The sequence below is a fragment of the Lutjanus erythropterus genome, chromosome 22 (genome assembly GCF_056507025.1).
Source record: "Lutjanus erythropterus isolate fLutEry1 chromosome 22, fLutEry1.hap2, whole genome shotgun sequence".
Lineage (NCBI taxonomy): Eukaryota > Metazoa > Chordata > Actinopteri > Lutjaniformes > Lutjanidae > Lutjanus > Lutjanus erythropterus.
Genome location: NC_139338.1, coordinates 7,634,857 through 7,659,313, shown reverse-complemented (window position 1 = coordinate 7,659,313; position 24,457 = coordinate 7,634,857). Strand labels below are relative to the sequence as shown.

Genomic DNA, 24,457 nt, shown 5'->3' with positions numbered 1-24,457 from the left:
TAGGTAAAAAGGGAGGCAAAAAGCAAGGCAGTAAGTAGAGATGGAAATGAAAGACAGAGAAGGGGGGACCAGGCTTTTTAATGGCCCTAAAAAAATTAGGGCTGAACAGGCAATCAAGATGAACGCAGGAGGACAAGGAAAGAGGAATAAGGGGGCGGGGGAGGGTTGCCGTATCCATGCCGACGTTTCCAGAAAAAGGGAGAGATGAGGTTGCTCTGAGAGGGGAGGAAGGAGGAATGAATAAGGGAGCGAAGGAGGAGAGGATGAGGGACAACCACAGCACACATATGGAAGACACTCTGGGAGCCACTGACCTGAGCCGGGATGGAATCAGCCACCTGAAGATGCAGAACACACCCAGCGTTAAGCCACGCAAACACACACTCTGCTGCTCACTTGATGAGTGAAAAAAGCTAAAAATGTCTGATACAGTCACTGCTGTTGCAAGGATGATGATAATGAAGAGTGCTATTATGATTATGTTCAGATTCTAATCATCAGTTTATCTCCAAGATTAGTTTTAATTGAGACAAAGTTATGATTAGGCCACCATGCTAAGAAACAAACACTTTTGATTGTATAGTTTAGTGCATTTTGTCCTACAGTATCAGTACAATGTGTGGAACAGTATAAACACAGTACATTTATGATCAAGTAAATGAATTCACATATTTTAAAACACCACCCAGTGCATTCCAGGTGAGGGTCTTTCTACGTACCCAAAGCAGGATGAAAGATAATGATAGATGATAGAAAACGAATGGCTGGATGGATTTACAACATATCATTCTGACAGATTTGCACACACATGACTGTTAGGGCTGCAACTAACCATTATTTTCATCATCATTTTCTCAATTCATCAATTAGTAGTTTGGACCAGAAAGTGTCAGAAAATTGCAAAAAATGTTGATCGTGGTTTCCCAGAGTCAAAGATGATGTCCTCAAAAGTCTCTAATGACTGGCCATGTAAAGGTTGAGCCATTAATTGCCAGTCCTCAGACTTTAAATAATGAATGTATTATGTACTGAACCCAGCATGATGTTTACTCGTGGTAACAGTTGTGTGCAACACTTCATGAGTCTCTATGAGGACATTTTTGCCACCTTCCAGTCTGTATCCTGCTTCAGGCTAACCCAGCAGGTCAGACACTGCCTGCAGCCTTACTGACTCACTACCTATTCATTATTCCATCCTTCAAGCATTGCTCTGTTAGCATCACCTGCTGCTTTTCTGCTCACTCTTCACTTACTCCTCACTAACCTTACTTCAACTCTATCCCTGTCTCCACCCATGCGTGCACAGAGGCATTCATTTATGTCAATGAATAATTAATTACTGCTTAAATAGGGGATTGATTTGTATTCATGAGCCTGACTTGAATTTTTTTTTTTTTTTTTTTTTTTTTTTGGGAGGGGGGTCTCACTTAACATAGCAGGTTATAAGGTGTCACTCTCAGTGGTGAAGTGTGGGGCTGTTAGCATGCATTTTCATTTCAAGGGCAGGCGTTTTGCATTGCAGCAGAGGCTGAATGCTGGCTCCGGCTCTGCGCTTTTTGGCTGAGACGGAACTTCTAATATGTCATCTGTCTGACTCAGGGGGCTGCAGCAAATAACAGCTCTCCAGCCAGGGACACTGAGCTGCTACTGCAGAGTGAAGCAAAGAACAGTGAGATCAGAGGGAAGGACAGAGGGAGAGGAGAGGGCTTTATGGTTGTGTGTTGCATTTTTACATAATTTGTCTTTTTTTCCCTTGATTTCTGGGTATTTGTGGACATAGTCCTCAGACGAGTATTGCATAATCCAGCTGTACAGAGCTCAACTGCTACCCCAAAGAAGATGCAAGTACATCTTGGTCACTTTAAAGGGATAGTTCAGATTATTTGAAGTGAGGTTTTATGACGCATTTATTGATATCAGTGTATTACTAATGCCCACTCTCATATTTATATATATACATATATATATATAATGCATATTAGTTTGCTTATTTGTTTGCTTTTGTGCACATATGTTGTTCTGAGTTTGAATACATGTCATTTATGTATGTATTGTGTGTGTGTTCGCGCGTGTGTGTTAAATTTCCAGTTTGTAAAATTAAAGCAAAACTATGAGGAATTTTTAAAAATATTTTCACTGTGTTACTTGGCTGTCTGTCAGCCTTTTCTGACAGGAAACTGCTGTTATATAAGCCAAATATCACTTTCTCAAAACCAACCAAACTCTGTGGATGAAGTCAGTGATTTTACCTCACAGAACACAGGTGTCGCCGTTCTATCACTGCCTCGATCTGTTAATTTGTTTGTGTTACTGTGTGACTTTAGTGATTCTGAACTATCATTTAAAAACACGGCAGTCACACAGTAACACAAACAGACTAACAGATAGAGGCAGGAGTAGACCAACGACCCCTGAGTTCTGCAAGCTAAAATTTCTGATTTTGCCTATGGAGTTCGGTTGGTTTGGAGAAAGTGATGTTTGGCTAATATAAAGGCAGTTTCCTGTTGAAAAAGGATGTCTGACAGCAAAGCAAATCAGTGAAAATATTCTAAATATAACATACACATAAACTGATATAGATTTTTTTTTTTGGTGGATCTTTTTTAAGTGGCTGAAATATGTTTCACTACCGACCCTGTCCCTGTAGCTAATACACTGAATATGGATAAGTACCTCATAAAACCCTGCATTAAATAATCCCTGTACCAAACTCAGCCATCAAGGAAACCCAGTTTTCCCAGTCAAAATGAACTTTGTGGAAGATTTTGAGAAATAAAGGCATATCCCATGTTTTTTATACCTTCACACTTCACCAAGTCTAGTTGAGTAACTGTGGGATCAAGAGCTGCTCTCAAAAGTACTTGGACAATTGATACTGAGGGACATGCGCATATTTCTCATCCTACCAGACTTTCTAACTTGACACCAGATTCAACCAGCACTTCTCTAAACTCTGGGCAACTGTTGACCTGGTTTCAAGCTGAACTTCAGTGTCCATGACGTTAGTGGCCACTTTGCTTCTTTCCAACCTAATCTACATGCTGTTTTGTATGAAATTCAAAGTGTGTTTCAAACAATAATTGCAGGGTGGTTGACTCCTCTTGTTGACCCCCTGTTAGCCCTCACCGCCGGATGGTACCTCCACCCCCATCTAAGTACTGTAACCTAGCAACAGGGGATATGATAGCAGACTGTGATGCCGTTAAGCAAGACGGGAATGGTTTTTAGGATTTTCCAGATGACCTATGGGAATAAGCAACATGCTCAAAACACAAAAAACCTCTTAAAGCAAGAAACTAGGTGGTGACTTGATCACACAGAAGTGACTGGTGTGAAATTGGACCAACCAATTATTCACGGGCTGAAACACTTAGACAGCCGTGCAAACTCCCACTTTAACACCAATTTCACAAGGGATGAAAAGAAAGAAGAAAAACCGAAATACACAACAAAATTTGTGGAAGAAATGATCGAGCGATATGCAGATTCAGAATATTCACTGCATTCTACCTTTATGTTTTAGGTATTTAGCTGATTTTTTAAGCTTTTTTAGTGGGTGCAACAGTACAATGAGCTTTATTTCACTGATCCATGAAAATGCCTTCATCTATGTTAAGAAGACATTTAATCTCTTAATGCAGGCATATTGAGTATATTTGGATTAGTTAAACTGCTGCTGAATTATTCATATGTTTTTGAATTATAAGTCTGAGCCTTTTAAATTCACCTCCTAAACAATGACAAGAAACGTAAATGTAAAAATATAAGGCTTCTGATGTCTGCTGCAACTGAATAGGGAGGTTTAACATGAAGAAACCTTACATAACCTTTAGAGATATTTCAAAAACCAAATAGCAGAGTTGAGTTGTTGATTTTCTGGCATTGTGTGCAGAAAAGCAGTTGAGCAGTTCAGATTTTTTTTTTTTTGGACTCAACCATTCTTTGCAGCTTTTCTCTCACAATGCTGGCAGTTTCTTTAGTTTCTCCACCTACCCAGCTCTTCTTCTTCTTCTTTTTGTCTTCGGCGTCCTTGCCCAGACTGCCCATGCTGGAGTGACTGGCTGCACTGTTGATGCTGGACATACTTTCTGATGAGTGCTGCCTTCTAATCCGAAGATCTGAAAATGGCAAGCAAATTGAAAAGATGAGATACACCTTCAATGCTGAACCCTGTACCAAAATTTGTTTGGCTGTTATAATCCTGGTTGATAAGGCCACTTCTATGGTTAAAGGAAGTATCAGATTTAAGTTTAATGCCACAGCAAACACTTGTTAAGAAGTGTCAGAAATACAATGGAGCCAAGCACACTCATTTTATAGTAGCCCAATAATAATTGCAAAGTAGTAATAGTAAATCAGTAGTTTTGGTGACTAAACCTTACCAAGTAGGTTTGCTGGCTAAACCAGAAGCTTGGGTGCCTGAACGTTACCAAGTAATTTTGGTGCCTAAACTTACCAACTAGCTTTGGTACATATACCAGTAATTTTGGTGCCTAATGCTTACCAAACAGTTTTGGTGCCTAGTCACCTCACCAAGTAGCTTTGGTGCATAAACCAGTATTTTTGTTGACTGCACCTTAACAAGAAGGTCTTGCCTGAACTAGTATTTTTTGTGACTGAAGCTAACCAAGTACCTGTAATGCATAAACCTTACCAAGTAGTTTTGGTGCTCAAAATGTAACAAAACTGTGACAACAAACCCCCTGAAAATAATAAGTAAACTAGGTCTAAAAATAGGAATTCAACAATACGCTGAACATGGGAGTCAAGCCCTGGTCTCCTGGGTTGAACTCCTGTGATTAACCCAAACATCCACCACATCCTGCTCTGAGGGTGGATTCTGTTGCTCTGTATACTGTCACCTGAAGTGCAGGAATATCAGACACCACCATTAACAATGAAAATAATTAGATAGGGACATAATTAGTTCATGTAAATATGCTGAATGGCAAAATGCAGTGGTAAAATTATTATTTAATGGAAATTTTAAGAATTTTAGCTTTAGTCTTCAGCTTTGTTGGCTCGGGTTGAATGAACAGCTATGAGGAGGCTGGATACTTGAAAGGGTCATTTCACAAAATTGATTAAACATCTGATTCAGAATGTTTCTCTGAGTAATCAGGGCTTTCCAAAACTGACTTATGCAGCACAAATGCTTCAAGTGTTAGGACTTCAATTCCCCCTGCGGCCAATCAGGCTAAAAAAATGCAACCACTCCTGGAACAGTGAGGCATTTAAGGATTCCTCAAAGCATCGGAGCATTGGAGTTTGGTCCAACACCCCCTGCTGGTTTCTTCAGTACCTTTGTGTAGGTGGTCAGGGCCATTGAGCGCCACCTGGATAGCTGTCTGGGCATCAGTGTTCTGGGTCTTCAAGGTTTCTATCGTCTCTCTCAACTCCGCCAACTCAGACTCCTGGAGAGAGACAGACCACTTTTAAAACTGAGGATGACGCACCGAAAACTGCTCCTGCTTTGGCCAAGAAGAGCTGCGTCACTAGAAACAAAATTCTGAAAACAAATTTGGCGTTGGCGTGGCTTTCTGTGGAAGGGAATGAGAGACAAAATTGAAGGGAGGGTATTTTGGGGAGGATAGGAATGTCCCGGTGGATTTGCCCCAACCCCGGCACCACCTGCTTAGAATAAAAAAAAGCTCTACTCTGTTGAACCAACACGATCAGATAGAGGGAGTCTCCTATTCTGCCTTGCCAGAAAACCCACTGAGGGCTGCAGATAGGGTTTCTACTTTAATTAAAAGTTGGGACGGCCTTGTTTAACAAAGACATCCCACCAGATCCCAGTCTGCTTTAATTTATAGAGGATTAAAAAGCTGCCAAGGCTCGTCAGCACTCTGTGTGGATGTGTGTGTGCATGTGTGAACAGAGGGAAGTATTCATAATTTGTGGTAGGGATATATCTTTGAACATATTGCTGCTGTGTGTGATCTGTGCTTCAGCGCCATTCGAGCTCTTCTGAAATCTCCTGTCGGTAAAAAAGTCGACTTGGAAGAAAATGGAGAAAAATAGACCTCAGAGAAGATAAATGCTGGAGGATTTTTGGAAAATACAGGTTTTAAATGTGTTTTTGGACCTTAAGTTCATGGAGTATTCTGAACTCTTGCATGCCTGTGCAAAACTGGACACTTTTACCTGCCTGTGAAGCAAAAAGATTTCAAGTCAAGCCACTTTGGTTAACGTTAAAGTTAGAGAAATATTCTGGCAACTACTAAAACTTTAATGAGAAAACCTGTCTGTGAAAAACGAAAACTTCAGTAGAAAACCTTTCACATGAGCCAGGAACTGAACCTTAAAGATAAAAAAAAAAAAGCATTAATCCGGAACCACCGACCTCCACATTGTTATTTTCCACTGCACTATTCTGGTGTCAAACGGTTGCCTGTGTCTAATCGTTTCTCCTCCCTGTAATCCCCTTCGCCATGGAGTTCATATGCAGTGCATTTCAAACCCAGGACTAAGCTCTTGTACCTTTTGTTCGGCGGTCATGGTGAGGCTCTGCAGGCGGCAGGTCATGTTGCTCAGGCTCTTCTCAAAGGCTGCCACCAGGTGAGCCTGCGCACACAAAGAGAGACACACATACAGTCTTATGTTTCAGTCGCAGTAACGTTTGCTTTTCCTTAGAAAAACTATAAGAACTAGATTTAAAAAATCATGCAACATGCAAACATAAACTTTTGTTTTATTCTCTTTAGAATATGAAAACTATAAAAACCCAAATATCTCACACCTGATGATGAATTTGGAGTCAAAACATACTATACAATAAACACAACTTATCATTTGCCTTTGTTTAATGATTATTTTGCTCAATCCATCTCGAGAAGGCAGCAGTTTTACAAGTTAAACCTCCTAAAATGTAATTTTAAGTTAATGCTGGATCACATTTTAAACTGGAGTTTTAAGTTTTCTTGTGACATGACTTTGGTTTAAAAATTAATCATTCTTCAGCCATAGAGAATTAATAAATGTGTCTGCTAGAGACTTTCTGTGTAAAGTTTGTTTGCACAAGTCTTACTACTGTGCCCTCCTGAAGAGGCTCCCTGTAGCCTAAAAAGAAGTGCTGTTGTGATCTCTAGCTTTAAAAAAAAACACACAGCCCTTCACTGTCAGATTTCAAGGGTAACTTCACATCACGCATGTTCAGAACGGTTTATTTGAGCATGGAATTTGTTAGAAGCGCCTTAGATGACTTCACTATTGCATCTTTGCTGTGAATTAACCATCATGCTCCACGAAGGTTTTCCAAAACCAGACAAATACCGCAAAGAAAACCCTCAGCACTGAGAGAAAGAAGTGGAAGTCACAGAGGCACGCAGATCAGAGAGGGCTGCCCTCCCTGACTTCATCTGTCACCTGCAGAAAAAGAGACGACACCCTGAAGGACGGCAAATCTTTGGCGACGTCACGCCATCTGCTTCGCCCAACCTGGATGTTTGTCCGGATTTGTCTGTGCATGTGTTTTCTGAATATATGTTTGTGTCTGGATGTCTGGTGAAGCCTTATGTTCACGGCTGAGTGTGTCCTTGCGCAAATCTGAGTCTGTAAAATCTGTGCGAGTGTGTGCGTGCTGCCAGCTCATCCTCCCCTCCTTAGCGAGAGACCCTGAGACACCTGTCAGGCCTGGTGTGTCACAGAGGGGTGGGCAGTGTGCCCAGACACATCAGACAATCTCCGCTTAACACAAACGCACACACATTAGAGATAGTTGGGATTGTTTGATGTATTTTCGCCGCTTAACATTGCCATCAGTCAACCTTTTTCTGATGGGAAACTGCTGTTATATAAGCAAAATATTGCTCTGTCCAAACCAACCAAACTCCATGGGCAAAATCAGTCATTTTACTTCTCAAAACACAGGAGTTGCTGGTCTTGTGTGATTTCTGTGTTTTAAAAATTTAGTTTGAATACACAATAACACAAACAAACTAACAGATCGAAGCAGTGATAAGCCAGCAACTGCTGTGGTCTGTGTGGTAAAATGACCAGTTTGGGAAGAGCGATATTTGAGTTGTGTAACAGTGGATTCCCATCAGAAAAATCTGTCTGACAGCAAAGTAAAGCTAAGTTAACTAATATTGATTTTTTTTGTTTTGGAGGACCTTTTTTTTAGGTGTCTAAAAAAACGTTTTGTTGCTGACTCTGTCCACAGCACTTCATTGCTTAGCTTCCATGCTGGTGTCCCTCTCTGCTTCTCCAAACTGGAGGCATATTGACCAGCATCTACTGTAGCTAATACACTAACTAACCTCATCAAACCCCTCATTAAAATATGTGAACTATCCCTTTAACAACATTTGTTCACAAATGTGCAATGAGAAAATGTCTTGTATGTCCATCCTTTGAGGATTTAAGGACCTTATAAATTTAGAGACAAACACACACACTCACACAGACACACAAACACACACAGAAGCACCCTGTGCTGCCTCTTCCACTCTGCGTCTCTGGCTGAATCAGCAAAGGTCTTGACCTTTAGAAATGCCAACTGTTCCAGCTCATCTCACCAGCTCCACATCTCTTTCCAACTCCACCTGTGAGCTCTGACTCCACACCCCCCTGCCCACCTGTCCGCCCCGCGGGAGGTCCTGATCGGGCTCTAACGCGTCCCACGGCCTACCCATCTGTCCTGCTGCTGGGGCCCGGCCCCGGCTGCCACACTTAGCCCCTGAACTCGAGTTTTTCTGACCACCGTCCCGATCCTGGGGTCTGGGGTAGAGGTTGACGGTGGGCCAAACCAGCGAACTGGACGAGGAGAAGTAATCGGTGCTAGTGTCGCCAGACGCCATGGCTAAAGACATGGACGACATCTCTGGTAGTCACGACTACATCGGTCTAAGCCAGCACATGCTGCCGGCCTGCAGTCTTTAAACACTACAGCGAGAAGGGGAGGGGACGAAAAGAGGAAGGGAAGGGGGATGATGGATGAAGAATACAGCCAAAATGAGGGAGGAGGAGGAGGAGAGGAATAAGATGAACAGGCAGTGCCGAGCTGAAAGGGAGAGTCGACAAGGTCAGGGAAGGGTGAGTAGAAAGAAGAGAGAGATTGAGAAGGGAGGAGGAGGAGGAGGAGGAGGAGGAGGTGGAGGAGGAGGAGGAGGAGGAGGAGAAGGAGGAGGAGGAGGAGGAGGGGAGCCCGTGTGAACTCTTAAACCTGATTTAATGTGAGTCCAGGCAGGAAAACGTATCCCCTCAAATCCCTTTCACAGGCTGGATTGACTGGTCCGATACCGCACCAGTTAGGCAGCATTTGTTCTTTCTAATCCCTCTGACAGGATGTTAGTTTTACTAATTCTGCTCCATTTTGATCAAATAAAAACAAAAACAAACAGGTTAATCAATATGACATCTATGTGGAGTGGAGCTAATCCAACATGACAGAGCAGAAGCAAATTTTTTTTTTGATGTGAGAATCAATTTCTTTGAAGGTATTGACACACCGGTAATACTGCATTTAAAATCCAAATTCAATTCAGAAAGATAAGAATAATTATGTATTCAGTGGCGCAGCAAATGAGAGCGATCAAGATCAGATGACCTCAATTGCTGTAGAATTTGCTCTGTGGATCTGATGAAAATACAGCAGATGAAACGAAAACGCACTCAGCTGTAAATTAAACCCTTGAGACCATTGAGCAAATCCTTTCCCCACAAAATACTCTCTGTTTCTGTGCTCTCTTCTCACCTTGGCAAATGGACCCAGCCTTAATAAAGAGCGTGGATCCACTCGAGGTTTCTGCCCGCTAAAAGCAAGTTTTTCCTGACCACAGTGCTTGCTCTTGGTGGGAAAAATTGGGTATATAAAGAGTACAGTCTGGACCTGTGCCCTGAGATGATTTTATTATGATTTGGCGCTATACAAATAAAGTTGAGCTGAACAGAAAATACACATCTTGACATTATCATGACTTCAATTTAAGTGATTTTCATGGTTAAACGTTGAAGGTAGAATATGGAGCAAAATGTAATTGATTTACTATCAAATAAAGATCTGATGTATTATTTTTACGAGCGTGCTCCACATGTTATATGATATTTATATACATCTTTATATATTTCGTAATGCTGTCAAAAAGTATGCAATGTGTTGCTATGGAAATAAAACTTGGATTGAGGAGGAAAAAACACATTTGCTACTGTTTAATGTAATGATCATTATTGGTACCAATGATCAATTAAGAAAACTTCATACAATTTGCAACTGCGGCATTAGCGACAACAAAGCAGTAAAAAGGAGAAATGAAATGTTATTTTCCGACTGTTTCACCGCGGTTATGTTCAAAACTACAAATAAACACAGAGTCTCCTCCGTACCATGTCGGTTTTTGTGTGAATACAGCTGGGGGGCTCCTCAGTCTGCTCTGCCTGTGTGTGTGTGTGTGTGTGTGTGTGTGTACAGTATGTGGGTGAAACTCTTTCTGCAGCTCTCACAAACAGAGAGCAGAGGACAGGGACGGAGAATGCGCTGTATTCATTGGTTGTTACTTTTTCATAGAGTACCAATCTCACTACGACACACTTCTAGTGGGCCATTAGTGATGATTTGCAGGGATTATATATATTTATATATATATATATGTATATATATATATATATATATATATATATATATATATATATACATTTTCATAGTCTACACATTGTTTTTTTAGGGAGACGCTGAATAATATGGATTTAAGGATGGTGTTCCTCTGTAGGTTGAGAAAATTTTGACATCTGGGTGTTTGAATCCTTTCCTAAAATCACAAGTGAGCTGAAGTCACAACCAAATTGAAATGACCTGTCAGAACACACACCATAAAATATACATATATTAGTAACACTAGTATTTTTTAGCTGAGTATCTACTGATGTTTAGGTCCCTGTGTGAATGCATACATTTCTACATGTGTTCTGGTACCAAAATGATTAAGCGTTGTCACAGTGAGTGTCTACTTTTGGATCGTGGGTGGAGAACATGTGAGGACACTTCCAGTCACACTCCCCCCACTGGGAGGATAAAAGGAGCTCACAGCACCAGCAGCCCACCACGCTGTCATGTAGCTACAGCGTGATGAAGCTCCAGCGCAACACAGCCAGAGATGCTTTTTTTTCCCCTCACTGTCTACCCACCACCCATATGTGCTTTGCAGCTCCCCTTAAAGCACATATGGGTTTGTGCTGTGCAAGTGTTTGCATATGGCTCGGCACAGCGAGGCATGAATCTGGTAGCCTTTTCTACTGCTGTTGTGCGGCTCAGTGACCCTGTAAAAGGCCAGTCGGTATCAACAACACATATGGCGAGACACTTTATAGATTGTGCCTTATATATATTTTTGAATAACTTCACACAATTGCACACGCAATGCAAGCTATGGCAACATAAGTTATAAAACATATCACAATTGTTGCTCTCTCCCACTTGATTAGGTCCTGAGTTTTTTTCTGCCTTAAATCGTTGCTGTGTTACAGCATCTGTTTCTCACTTGTTGCAGGATGATGACAATCCTGATAGTCTCAAAAACTGTATATATTGATGCTGCAACAGCATGCTTTTAGACTTCTACAGCTGTACAGAACTGTACAGACACTTGAGAATTCTCAGTGTTTACATGGTTGTAAAACACCACACATAAAATGTGAGTGCGTAAGACCCACTACAGCTGTGAGACAGCTCTAGAGCAACCTTTTGTGACTTAAAGCCCACTTCTGGTTGTTAAAAAACCACCTTCCATTCAACACACTGTGTCGGACTCAACATCACTGCCTGCTATGAATCCATATTTCCTCGCCACAAGCTTCTACGGGCACAGGGTTGTCTCCTACATCACTTTTTTGTTTAAAAAAACAATTCATTTTGTGTTCCCGCATCTGAGGGACTGCCGGCTCTAGCTAACAGTGGCAAAACACGTTTGTCTCTACCTGATGATGTGCTGTGATCGACATAGTGAAACATAACTGCTCATTGAAAGTATGTGTTTTAATTTCATGTTTTTATTTTTGAGAGCATTTTTAAAAGTTTTAATCTAACTATTTGGTGGTCGCACTGCCTCCGAGGCCCACCAGATGCTGCTCTGAGGCCCAGCAGTGGGCTGCGGCCCAGTGGTTGAGAATGGCTGCTCTAAAGGATTTAACAGTGGATTTCAAGAGTTGACACCAGTGACTTGTCTCTGCTTTAATGGTCACAAGCCTCTAAAGCCGTGTTTCTATCAAACACTTTCAGTGTAGTACTCTTGAAACCTGCACCCACATGAAGTCAAACCCTAAATCTGTTTAGCATTTCCATCACAGATTTGTCAAACAGCTAAAAACTATAGAGGAGACTTTTTTTGGTCTTGCTGACACACTGTATCCTATACTGTATATTAACTGTCACACTGACAACTTACTGCTAACCTTTTCCTCTGTTCTGTTTTTCTGTGGCTCGCTCTCTCTCGTTTTCTTCTTGCTGTGTGCTTGTTTATTACAGCTAGAGACAAGCTTTGTTTCCAAAAAGGCTGCAGGCAACAAGACAAAAGACTGCTGAAAAAAACAGGAGAGTTTTTCTGCTTCAAGTTGTCACATTGCTACAGCGTCTCTTTCTTACTTGTTACAGGATGATGACAATCCTGTTAGTCTGACATACTGTACATAATGATGCTACATCAGCAGGCTTTTTCTTTATGATAATTACACTGCATTCTCAGTGTTTACAATGTTTTAAAACACCACACATAAAAAGTGGGTGCATACTACCCACTAATGCAGCTTAAATGTACCACATTATATACCTCTTGGAATTTACTCAACATGACACGTTTAAGCAAGCAGTTAAGAATTGTATGCCCTTAACATGGTCAGACTCGATTTGTTTGTGAAACGCTTTATTTTTTTTTGCATCTGTCACTCTTGCGCCTATTTCAAATAAAGATTTGGACTCACAATGGACATTTAAAAAAAATGTGCCATGTCAAAATCTGGCACCTTCATAACCCATAATGCAAATCAACAGCTGACAATTGGAGGTGCGTCTGTTGCCAAGAATATGGAGCTGAAAACATGTAGTTTACGTTGTGAAATGGTTGTTGTTGGGTTCGATTTAGGAAACGATCATGGTTTTGGTTCAGATAAATACTTGAATTAAGTAAGTTAAGTTAAGTAACAGAAAACAAAGGACAAAGGTAATGCTAGCATAAAGAACAACAAAGTCCCGAGTATGTTGTTGATGTTATTTTTACCCAAACCATGACTTCTTTCTCTTTTCCACTCTTCTTAAATATCCCGCGATTGTCACAGGAAACTGAAACACAAATCTACCTTGTGTAGCACCAATCACATTGTGAACTTTTGCAGATGAATTAGGTAGCGTTAAACATGTTCTCGACCTGGAGCACGACCACAACCACGCCTCGTGATTTGAGCGTGCCATGCTAAGAGTGGCTAATGTAGTCTTGCAGAGATGAAGAGCAGGCTATGAAGGTCTAGTAAGCTTCACTTCTTTCTTCTGGCTTTTTCAAATATATTTTGGGGCATTTTTTCACCTTTCAGCATGGGCAGAGTGAGGTGAAACAGCAACGTTGTGGTTATATGGCATTCATTGTAACCATTCAGCTAGCCAGGCACTCCAGTTATCTTCTTTCTAACGCATCACTTGAGGACATTTATCAGACTTTAAACAGCTCCCTCTGAAGCCACTAAATGTGTTATACAACTTGTCTCACATGTGCAGTTGTATTCCCCAGCACCTGCAATGTGATGTGTAAAATCAGTGAAGTTCCCCTTTAAGAGCACTGAATACTGAATTATTCCACTGAGGCTACACTGTAAATGTCTATGAAGTAATTTCACATGACCACAACCAACCAAAAGTTGTTTGACTGTCCCGACATAACTCTTACACAAAGTCAGGTCTTCATCTTGCATTCGTAGAGTTTCCCCGCAGTTTAGCCTTCAGTTTCACCTCTGCACAACTTTGTGATCAAAGCGTCGGACCGAAGCAAAGACCCCATGCGCCTCCACGCTTGATCAGGCATTTGGCATTGAGGGTGCGAGTGGTGGTGGTGGGGGGGACGGACTGAGGCGAGTCACTCTCTGGAGTTTGTCGATCTATCTGCATCTCGGCACAAAGACAGCTCCGTCTGGGGGTTGGAGGTCTCTGTATCTCACTCTGTTTCACCCACGCATGACGTGCTCGAGTCTAGATTCACTTATCCTCATCTCCCTGTTCCCTTTCTGCGCCCGTCTACCTCTATTTGATTCTCCCCGCTTGGTTGAGTTTGGGAGAGGCTCCTGTTCTTACTGAAACCCCACCGGCTGAGACAAAAGCAAAGAGACAATCCTCCCTGTACCATAGACACACAAACACACCCAGCTAAGAAAAAAAAAAACAGACACACACACCAGCAAACTCAAACAAGCAACAGCCTAAATACACGCATGGTGGCTTCAAACACAGAGAAAAGGAATTAGTGGGCGTCTCAAAGATTTATATTCCTTCCAGAGCTTCGATAGGCAACGCTTCCCATAAAAGCTCTCTGACAGCAGGTTATCATGCAAATGAGCCGGCTGTTTTGACGGCGTCTTTTGAAGTAAACAAACTCACATTGGCAGCCAGCTGAGACGTCAGGGTTGCCACCTTCTCCTGAGAGGCGTCCAGCTCCCGACGCAGCTTTCTGATTTGCTGTTTAGGGAAGAGAGTGCAGAGGTAAACGTACAGTTAACGCCCCCTGGAAAAGCATGAAAAAATACGTCTGATTGTAATGCAAAGAGGCGTTGAACTTGCAACTCCCATGTTGGTAACTTTGATGTTAAAACTGTGCAGTTATGTGGTAATACTGTGTAAAAAGACACTGGGGTGAAGTGTGAACACAAAGTGTGGGGGATTACCGTGGAATTTTGGACTGTTTGGCCCTTGATTGAAAAGAGAAAAGTACAAATTAACACTATGTTGCATGCCTCCATCAAACAGCATGTAGTTATGTGGCTGGAGAAACAGGTTATCACAAGCCACAGCACCGGTTTTCTCATGGTTAGACTTTGAGCAGCGAAGCCAGAGGTAAGTATCCCTGACCTGGGTCACACAGTATCTACAAATACCTGATATCATTTCTTATATAAAGAGGTAAGTGCCAGATGTGTCAGTTTACCAAAGTGGACAACACAAGTACAAGAAAATACACTGAAGAAAGATCATTTGTTGGACTAACATACTCAAATCAGCTTTAAAGTCATTATGTGTTAACTTTTTGGTTTTTCAAAAAAAGGAATTTAAAACTAGAGTGGGAAACACACAATGAATTCAGTTTTCTTTAAACAAACTGTGTTAATTTAACTTGTTAACTTGATTTGAAAAAACGTTATTATTGTGTAACCAATTGAAGATGGCTAGCGGTTTGGTTGTAAACAAAAACTGAAGGTGATTTACAAAGTTAGATTAACACAATTGGTCTGACATTCATAAAACAAACAAACAAAAAAACAAACAAATTAATTTCTGTGTAACCAGTTGAGGTAATTTTTTTAGTGTGGTTATGAACAAACAAACAATGTAACTTTTTGTCAAATCCACTTAACAAGTTAGAAACAATTGCTCTAAAATAGTTTAAAATAATAATACAATAAATGATTATGATTATGATTATTATTATGATTATGATTATTTTGTGTGTGTGTTATCAGTTTGATAAAGTTGGTTAACTTTTTTCTGTGTAAATAAAAAAGTAAATTAAAAAAAGACAGTTGTTCACATTTTTTTTCAAATCCAACTAATAAATTAGATTAACATAATTGCTCTGAAATGTATTTGAAAAAAGGAAAAATTCAATTGTGTTTTCCCAGTTGAATTGATTTTTTTTTTTTTTTTAAATTGGTCCAATAATTCTCATTTTTCAGTGTATGGACAATCACAGGAAAGGATTTGGTTTCTTTCAGACTGAAGATCTTTGTTCTTAGATCCAAATTGCTGTCAACATCAACAAGAATGTTTTGGCTTCATGTTTTTGTCTGTTTTTGGACATAATCCATGAGACAAAGGACATATCTCCCTCTCGTTTCCAACACATTTCATTGACAGCTTTGACATTTTAGGAGATTTAGATTTTCACTCTGTTGAGAATTCCAATCAAGTCCTTTCAATGATTTCTTTTGGATTGTTGTGTCTCATCAACGCTGCTCAGCCAAGTTGCTGTTAATTGTGCCGACATTAACTACACCCGTCTCAAGTAAATGACGTCAAACTCAAGTCATGTGTAGGTCACCTGTCTCAGGATCTGAAAGTGAGAAAACATCAAGTCAGAGTCAGATTTGAAGGAATAAGAACCAGAACCGGGTCATTTGGGGTACAGCACAGTGACTGTCAGTTTGCATTGTGTGAGCTGTCTCAAAGTGCTAAACTCCACCCATCTGGCAGGGTTAAAACAAAACACCACAGTGTGTTTGCCATCACTGTCTGATCCAAGCGTGAGCTTAAAGCGCTAACAAACAAGGACAGGGAAAAGGGGTTCAAAAAAGAAATAAGAATCAGAAAATCAAAACCAGAAATCTGGAAAATCAAAGAAGAATCAGTGATAAACTGAACAGAACTGTTGAATGAAGCCAAACAAAAAAAGAGCCAAAGGGCAGGTCATGCATTATATATGTATAGTGTCAGTTTTCATAATGAGTAAATTAAGCTATGAAGCACAGTAAGGTTGTGTGGTTATTTATGATCAAGATGAAGTGAGTGCAAAAGATTTACTGATAATTAAAAGCAATGCAACATGGCGTTAAACTGCTTTATTGTAGGATTTGATAACATCGCTTTTCTTGTACTTTTTGGTCAAACTGATCATCAAAAATAGACCAAATTTAGCTGAATAGATATCACTGTTTGTGCTTTGATTGACGTAGACAGACGCAGTGCAACAGAAAGACAAACATACAGACACAGAACAACGGCCGGCGGTCACCACGAGGGCAGCAAAACATGCGTGTGACATGGAGGTTGTTGATATGAACCCCGGAATAAAATCAAGCAATTTATACTTATTAAGAAAAAATCATTTTCTTCAGTGAGGTTCCCAAGAGCAAGGCACTGAAACCCCGCCCGATCTGCAGAGCTGCTCAGTGGCTGACAAACACTGCAGCACTGCAGCTCCACTGAGCAGCTTCAAGGTGTGAATGTCTTTAAGTGTATGAATGTGCAGGAGGAAGGTGGTGCAGAGAAGCAGACATGCAGACAGATGGAATATCACCCGTCCTTACCTCTGAGTGTGCTTTCTCCTCCGTCTGCAAGGGGAAAAGAAGAGATATCGGCTCTCTGTGTTATGTTCAATCAAGGATCTTTTAAAAACGAATTAGAATCTACAGCATGAGAAGCATTTTAATGTCAGTGAAAATAAAGTGAGGAAATGGCCAACGCACAGTCGAAGAGAACTGAGCCAAATTTTAATTAAAATTAGATTAAAGTGTCAGAAAAATAATGGATAATATCAGACAGAGAATAAATTGGGAAATGGTTCTGATAACAAAACAAATAAATTAATTTGACCCGAGGCAAAACTTTGTAAACAAAACTATCTCCATGTTTCATCCAGGCCTCCTCTGCAACTTTGCGAGTGCAATTGGAAACAGGCGGAGGTGGGTGGTAATCGATCGTTCTCCCTGAAGCTAATCTGCTGCATCATTGAACGTGAAGACTGGAGCGCTGCCTGTGATATTAGGAACCCAACACTTGTCCAGAGTCTTGTCTGCCAAAGTTATGTTAGAAGCATGCAGCGATGAAAAGTTGTTTGGTTCAAGAAACAGAAGGAAGAAGGCAGAAATATTGGAAGTGAGTGAACATAACATTTAGTGTCACTCTGCATCTCTAGGAAGAGTTGTCTCGTTAAAATATCTGCCTTAAAATTGACTGAAAGTCTCTACTCAAGTACAAGTACTGCTACATCACCATAATATTACTCAAATGTAAGTAAAAGTACTGGTAATAGGAACATGCTCAAGCTAAAGTACAAGGTATTCTACTCAGAGTATTAGTTAGTTTAAGCGTTGATGTTTCATCAGTCCCTCCAGGAAGTTGCGATGCTGATGATTCGTGCAAATTCATCCAATCTCCATGAAATCTGAACAACTTTTTCTGCAAATTTGACCGACCATTGTAGCTTCCCACGAGTTCCACCAAACATATCAATCATTTTGAGCTTGAGTTTGAGCTCCAAAAAGATTTTGCATCTTTGAAGGATACCCCCCCAAGTGCACGACTAAAGCATATTTTGTTTGAATTTTTCTAATCCTGAACCTTTTTGGTTACTTAGAACATGAAATAGAAAGGGGTTTTATTCTCCCTGAAGCAAGTTGATTTTTGAAATATATATATATATATAAAAAGGAAGAAAATTACAGAACTTTTTTCACTTTTACCTGCAATTCCAACTTAAGAACGAGTAAAAGAACATACTTGAAAATATACTCATAAAAGTACAAGTACTCCAAAAAACTACTATAAGGGAGTGCTCTACATGTGCAACTTTTAAGATCCATCTCAAACAATTGCTTAAATCAAACCAAAACTGTGATCACCTGTGACTTGACATGTTGCACATTGTATTGTCTGAGTTTTGTATATTTGTATTTGCACACTGCCATTGCAATATTTCTGTTTTCTGTTACCTGCCTGGTGTCTATGGATGAAAATCAGCATATTTGCTATAATTGGGCATGTTTACATCTTGTAATTTTACACTGATGTTCATTAAAGTGCACCGTCTCTACCACATAAACAAATAAAGTACAGTGGTTAAACAACAGATGTTAAAACGCTCCACAGAGATGAGTGGACCTGCAAAGTTGCGTTACAGTTCTTGGTGGTCGTCATTAACAGCAGCTCCTTTCACCTTATACCTGTAGTCATTTGATACATTTTTAATATTAACAGTGACTAGAGCAGCTTTAAATGTTTACTAGCTTTACATATACAGCGCCTGACTGTAATATTAATTCTGAAGAGCTGTAAATGTAAGAAGAAAAGCTGTCCTGTTACTTACTGCAGAGTACAGTGAAGACGTGCTGGAGACCAGAGACAATGAAGAGCCGTGGACTGTAAGCAGACAGGAAGAGAAATGAGTGACAAACAAGGTTCAGCAACATACATTTAAAATTAACATATGTATAAATATTGTACACTTTCTAATGAATCTGGCCATAAGCAAGTTCTTAAGTCATTTGAATTACTTTCTTCTTTATTCTTGTTTCTCCAGCTGACTGATTAACACTTGACAGCTGTGAACTGTTATAAGAAGGCAGTGAAAAACATGATTTGCCAGTTAAAAAGCTGACCTCTATATGGACGCAATCACAGCCTCTTACATCACCCACAAAAAGATGAGAACAGAGAGAGCCATCAGCCAAGTCACTCACAGTATGAGCCCATTAAATCTGGTATTAAAGTATGTGATGACTGATGGGAGCTTTGGCGGACGCAGGCTGAAAATGATTTCTAATGGCCTCTTAGTGAGGAGGTCAGTTCATTTAAAGGGTGCTGTGTTTAAAGAGTGTGTCCTACCTTCGTCAGTGCTGTCCCTGAAGGAGCCGGAGCGGCTGATGGCCCGTGGTCGATCCTCCAGGGAGGTCGCGCTGCCACCCAGTGGGTGACCCTCTCCGTACAGGTCAAAGGAGTCCTGGGCGGGGATGCTGTTGGAGCGGCTCATGCTGGTGCTGCCTGGTGGCAGGTTGTACTGGCTGATGTTAGTGGGGCTCACTGCACAGAGGAAGAACAACACTGCACTTTATTTTCCCCCTGTTAGATTTTTGCGTGTGTTAGGCGCATCAGTGATCACCCATTCATGCAGGAAATAAGAACCCAGTTACAGCTGGATATGACTGACAAATGTTGCAGATATGATCTGAATTTGTTCCACACTTTAAAGATATTTTTAATCACTGCATGAAAAATGTTCAATGCAAATCAGTGTCACACAATTTGTTTTGAAGGCAGTGCGTCTACTGTCACATCCCATTTCATATCCATCATTTTCACACATTTTAGGAACATGAAAATGTTTTAAATAAATAGATTTACAACTATTTTATGTCATGAAAAAGACAAAAAAAAACTGTTGCAATCGTCACTTGGGGCAGCTGTGGCTCAGGAAGTAGGGCGGGTCATCCAGTAATGACAAGAGTGGCAGGTTGGTCCCCAGCTCCTCCAACTGACCGTCAAAGTGTCCAATTCTCTTATTAAAAAAAGAAACCTTAAATGCCCCCAGTGGCTGTTCTGTCAGTGTATGCATGTGTGTATGATTGTGCGAGCGAACGTGAAGGTGGCATGTAGCTGTGAAAGCGCACAAAAACTAGTGTAGTCTCTCATCTTTTGTTGGTTCTTGATGATTTCGTTATGTTGTGATATTTGACTCCAGGCTCTGAGACTAACTACTAAATTAAATAATTTGACTTAATTGTGTTGTACTTTAATTTGGCCTAAGATCAGAAGCATCACCGTGATGCTGATGGCCAGTTTTAGAGACTCCACATAAGACTCTTGGCTGTGAAAAACAACATCATGTTTACACTGCTAAATATGATCTCTGAAAACAAACACAATGACTGGATGTTCACTACATATGGACATAGTAGGAGCCTGGGTGCATTCAAGAGGCATGGAGGGCACATTAAGATCTAATCGCTCAAACCACGCTAGGAGGAGGTCTGGGCTGCCAGTGTGTACGTGTTGGGTGAGAATTGCTGAGGCTGATGGGGGGAGTTATCTCTACTTCTTGGCAGACTGAATAAATTAAATGCCCACCAGCAGAGGTTGGAGGTTGATAAGCTGTATTAGCTATTTTAAAACCGGTTATGGATTATCCTGAGTGGACAGAGTCACAAGTGGACTGAACTCTCATTATGTTATAGTGGTGCTGATGACTGCACTTCACATAATACAATAAATCCAGTTCCATAATTGGCCCTGCCAGTGTCAAGTGAGTGTTCCTATAAACAATAATGACTCAGTTAGTATTGATGTTCGCTGGATAGTGAAAGTGTATTTTTTCTGCCAAAAAATCTTTGTGTTTATTGTAATGCAAATGTTGTGTTTGGGTTCTCTTACCTGCCAAGATAAACAGCTGATGTTTGTGAACAAACTAGTAACCACAATATCCACAGACTCCCTTAAGAAACTGTACGATTTTGAGAGTTTTCAAGTTAGAAGGAACTTTATAAACTTTGTAGAACCCTGTCTAAGACAAATTGTTAATTGCTTGGGCCTTCTTGTGAATTCAGGATTAAATACAATACATTGTTTCTTTCCTTGTAAAAAAAAACATTGTGTTGCGGTGAAGAGCAGGAGAGGAGAGATGCTCTGTGGTGCACTAGGATGTAATGATGATGTGCACTTTGACTCTTGTCATTAATGCCTTTCCTCATCATCTGTGATGTGAAACCAACAGATTTTCAAACAGTCAGAGGAAGTAAAAATGTGCATCCTCCTCACAGTTCAGAAATAAAATCCCAGTGCACCACAGGCTGCTGAGAGCACAGGTAAAACATGAGGGTTTAGTGTGGTTCTGAGCTAAAAAATCAGTGTATTCCTGCAGACTTACGCAGGTTGGAGTAGTGGTATTTTCCAGTGGTGGTGCAGGAAGCTCCAGGAGGAGACAGTGGGGACTGGCTGCCTGTGTCCTGAAGTCCCCCTGTTGAATGGGACCTCAACCACTCCTTCCCTTCCTCGTGGGACGTCTGCCGGGAGGACGGAGGGTACCTGAACACCCACAAAGACGCAGTTAAGTCAGGGCAGAAGGAGACATATTTGGAGGTCAAAGCTGTGAAGTTCTGTGTCAATGAAATGAGTGCAGAGCTACATAATCGAAGCAAATGGCAAAAAAAAAAAAAACATGCAGCCCCATCACATGCATGCATCTACACACACACGGTCATATATACACACACTGCTTTGGCTCAAAAGCTGCCAAACACACTGACGCTGCCGTTCATCTCTTCTCTCCCCAGCTCCAAAGTGGCTCAGCAACAGACGGCCCCCTTATCGCAGGCATGACAATCGGCCATATTTAATCCTCTGAGGATGATAATTGAGTTTGCACTCATCCCTTTTCAGCGCCGTCTTCCCTTCCAACGCCCCCATTACTACGCTTGTCACATCTGACCCCGCTCCAGTCCCCCACGCCCGTGCTTCCCATTCTCTCCACCAGGGATTGGGTGTCTGAGAGTGTGTTGAATGGTGTGACACAGCAGCAGTCGAGTTGAAATGGAAGTGACTGAAAAATCCAAGGGTCAGGGTTTGACTCGGTGTACTTAGTGCTTACTGAACGCCTTTAAGCTGGACTAACGTCCGTATCTAAATGACTAAAGGGAAGGGAATTATAAGTCTTGTAAGAAATCTAAAGATCACGCAAAAAAAAAAATGTGAACAGACGGCCGTAAAGATTTGTTGCTGACTTGAAAAAATGGTTTAGAAGTAAACACTGTGGTCTGTAGTGAACATCATTTCCAACAAGCATGAAGTGTAGTACGAGATAAGATGTTTTTAGGCCCAAAAAAAAGCACCACACGCCATTGAAATAAAAGAATGGTTTGAAAACAGCATGCCCCATCCAACCCCTCTGCAGCAGTACTGTATAATTGGCCAGAGAGGTTGTTCCCTGCAGAGGTTGTGCCACTGTGATGAATGGGTTATGGTATTTCTGTCTCAGTCCCTTTAGTCCCGGCTAAATTCAAAGTATCCATTCTACTTCTCCCCCCTCAGCTAACAGATCAAATGTTATCATGAGGTTTAGTCCATTCTGGGGAGCTGAGGAAGAACTGCTCTGTCATGGTGGCTGTGTTTTTGCCCCATTTCTAACAGTGCACGTGATGAGAATCTGAGAAGGATGCACACAAGAAGTAGCAGGTACACAAACGGACAGACAAACTCATCTCCGCCTAATCATGTCAGCATTCATACTGCATCAGGTTTTGTTTTGCCTTGCTTAAAGAGTTGTAATCTTATTTGGACTTCAAGAGCTGCGGTACAGAACCCTGAGTCATGTGACGGCTATCATCACTTCTGTGCCGCAACATTTTGTTGAGGTAACACGGTAGGATTCACAAGGTGATCGAAACTTTAATTTGAGACAACAGATGACATGCATTTCTTAAATCTTAACCACACAGCTAGTCCAATGTGTGCAGAGATTTCCTCCTGCAGTGTGAATGCTGCATGAGACAATCACAGTATTTTCTACCTAGAATCCATAGATCAGTGGTTCCCAACCTTTTTTTGTCAGGTGTACACCGACAACCCTGACAGATGAGCTGAAGTAGCCTACGCTTTCAGCAACATCTGTATGTATTTTAACTGTTCATCCATCACTTATCCGTGACATTAACATTACAGTCATCTGTAGACATTTTTATCCAAAGCGACTTAAAAGGAATGCAGTCAAATCCCACACGAGCAAGAGCTAGTTATCTTTTAGCTAACTGTTTCTTAGCTAACATTTTATTCAATTCTTTAAACTATCTATTTCTACCATTTATAGCACTTTAAGCTAACTATTTTATCTGCTTATCCAGTACTTTAAGCTAACTGCTTTACCTGTTTATCTACTATCTTAAGCTAAGTAGTGTATTCAAACTGTTTATCCCATATATGATTTATTAAGAACAGAATATCGTATAAAAAGTTGGTGACTATTCAGTCTTATTTCGTGATACCCCTCAGGGTACAGGTACCCCTGGTTGGGAACCACTGCCCTAGATGGTGTCACACCCTGCCACATGTACAACAACATGCACACTTGATATCAGAATGGTTATTTTCATGTCAAATGTATACTTATGCTCTATGCGAGTGAATAAAATAAGTAGAGTAGAGAATTAGATCTGGCTGCAGAAGTGTTGTACCTCAGTCCCTTTTTGGGGAGCGTGTTTCTGTCAAGAGGCATGCTGTTAAAACACAGAGGATGAGTGAATTAGATGAACACCAGAGAACATCTGTTTTTGTGATACATGAGAAAGAGACTTTGGTCACATTTTTATGAACTTGACTACTGACACACACAACACAGATATGTAAACACACACAATGGAGAAACACTAAAAAAAAGACATTACTAATGCATCACGGTACAACAGACAACAAATATAAAACAGGCAATATTTAAATCAATTGTTTCATTTTTGAGACATATAGCTGAACTAGTAAGGGAAAATAAACTTGTGCCCTGTTTATTCTACGGTCTGTGATGTATTGCATGCATCGTGGGTGGACAAAACAATGGAAACACCCTTCTCATGGCAATGAGCATCTAAAATGATCTGAACTTATTGTGATAATTTTTCTAGCATGACTTTTGACCCACAACTAATACTGTCTTTACTGTGTTAAATACCTTTAATGATGATTTCAGCTGGGTCAGTGAGTAGTAAAAGGGATAGACTAGACTAAAACTATTAGTCACTGGCTCTGTGCTGTGATTTAATATGGGGAAACTTTAATCCAAGACTTTTTCTTCTTCTT

General features: G+C 40.8%; 1 protein-coding gene across 2 annotated transcripts in view; it reads right to left on the bottom strand.

Moving 5' to 3' along the window:
* The window catches only part of nav3 (neuron navigator 3), a 277,797-nt gene that overhangs the window by 22,285 nt on the left and 231,055 nt on the right, over nucleotides 1–24,457 (bottom strand). For both annotated transcript variants that reach the window (XM_084711111.1, XM_084711112.1), the window contains exons 17-27: nucleotides 23,842–23,883; nucleotides 21,543–21,700; nucleotides 19,508–19,702; nucleotides 18,990–19,042; nucleotides 17,212–17,235; nucleotides 14,857–14,880; nucleotides 14,573–14,650; nucleotides 6,484–6,567; nucleotides 5,303–5,414; nucleotides 3,994–4,118; nucleotides 315–338 (exon numbers count right to left, since the gene is read on the bottom strand). In XM_084711111.1, the coding sequence (XP_084567237.1) occupies nucleotides 315–338; nucleotides 3,994–4,118; nucleotides 5,303–5,414; nucleotides 6,484–6,567; nucleotides 14,573–14,650; nucleotides 14,857–14,880; nucleotides 17,212–17,235; nucleotides 18,990–19,042; nucleotides 19,508–19,702; nucleotides 21,543–21,700; nucleotides 23,842–23,883 (919 nt within the window). The remainder of the gene's footprint in view (nucleotides 1–314; nucleotides 339–3,993; nucleotides 4,119–5,302; nucleotides 5,415–6,483; nucleotides 6,568–14,572; nucleotides 14,651–14,856; nucleotides 14,881–17,211; nucleotides 17,236–18,989; nucleotides 19,043–19,507; nucleotides 19,703–21,542; nucleotides 21,701–23,841; nucleotides 23,884–24,457) is intronic.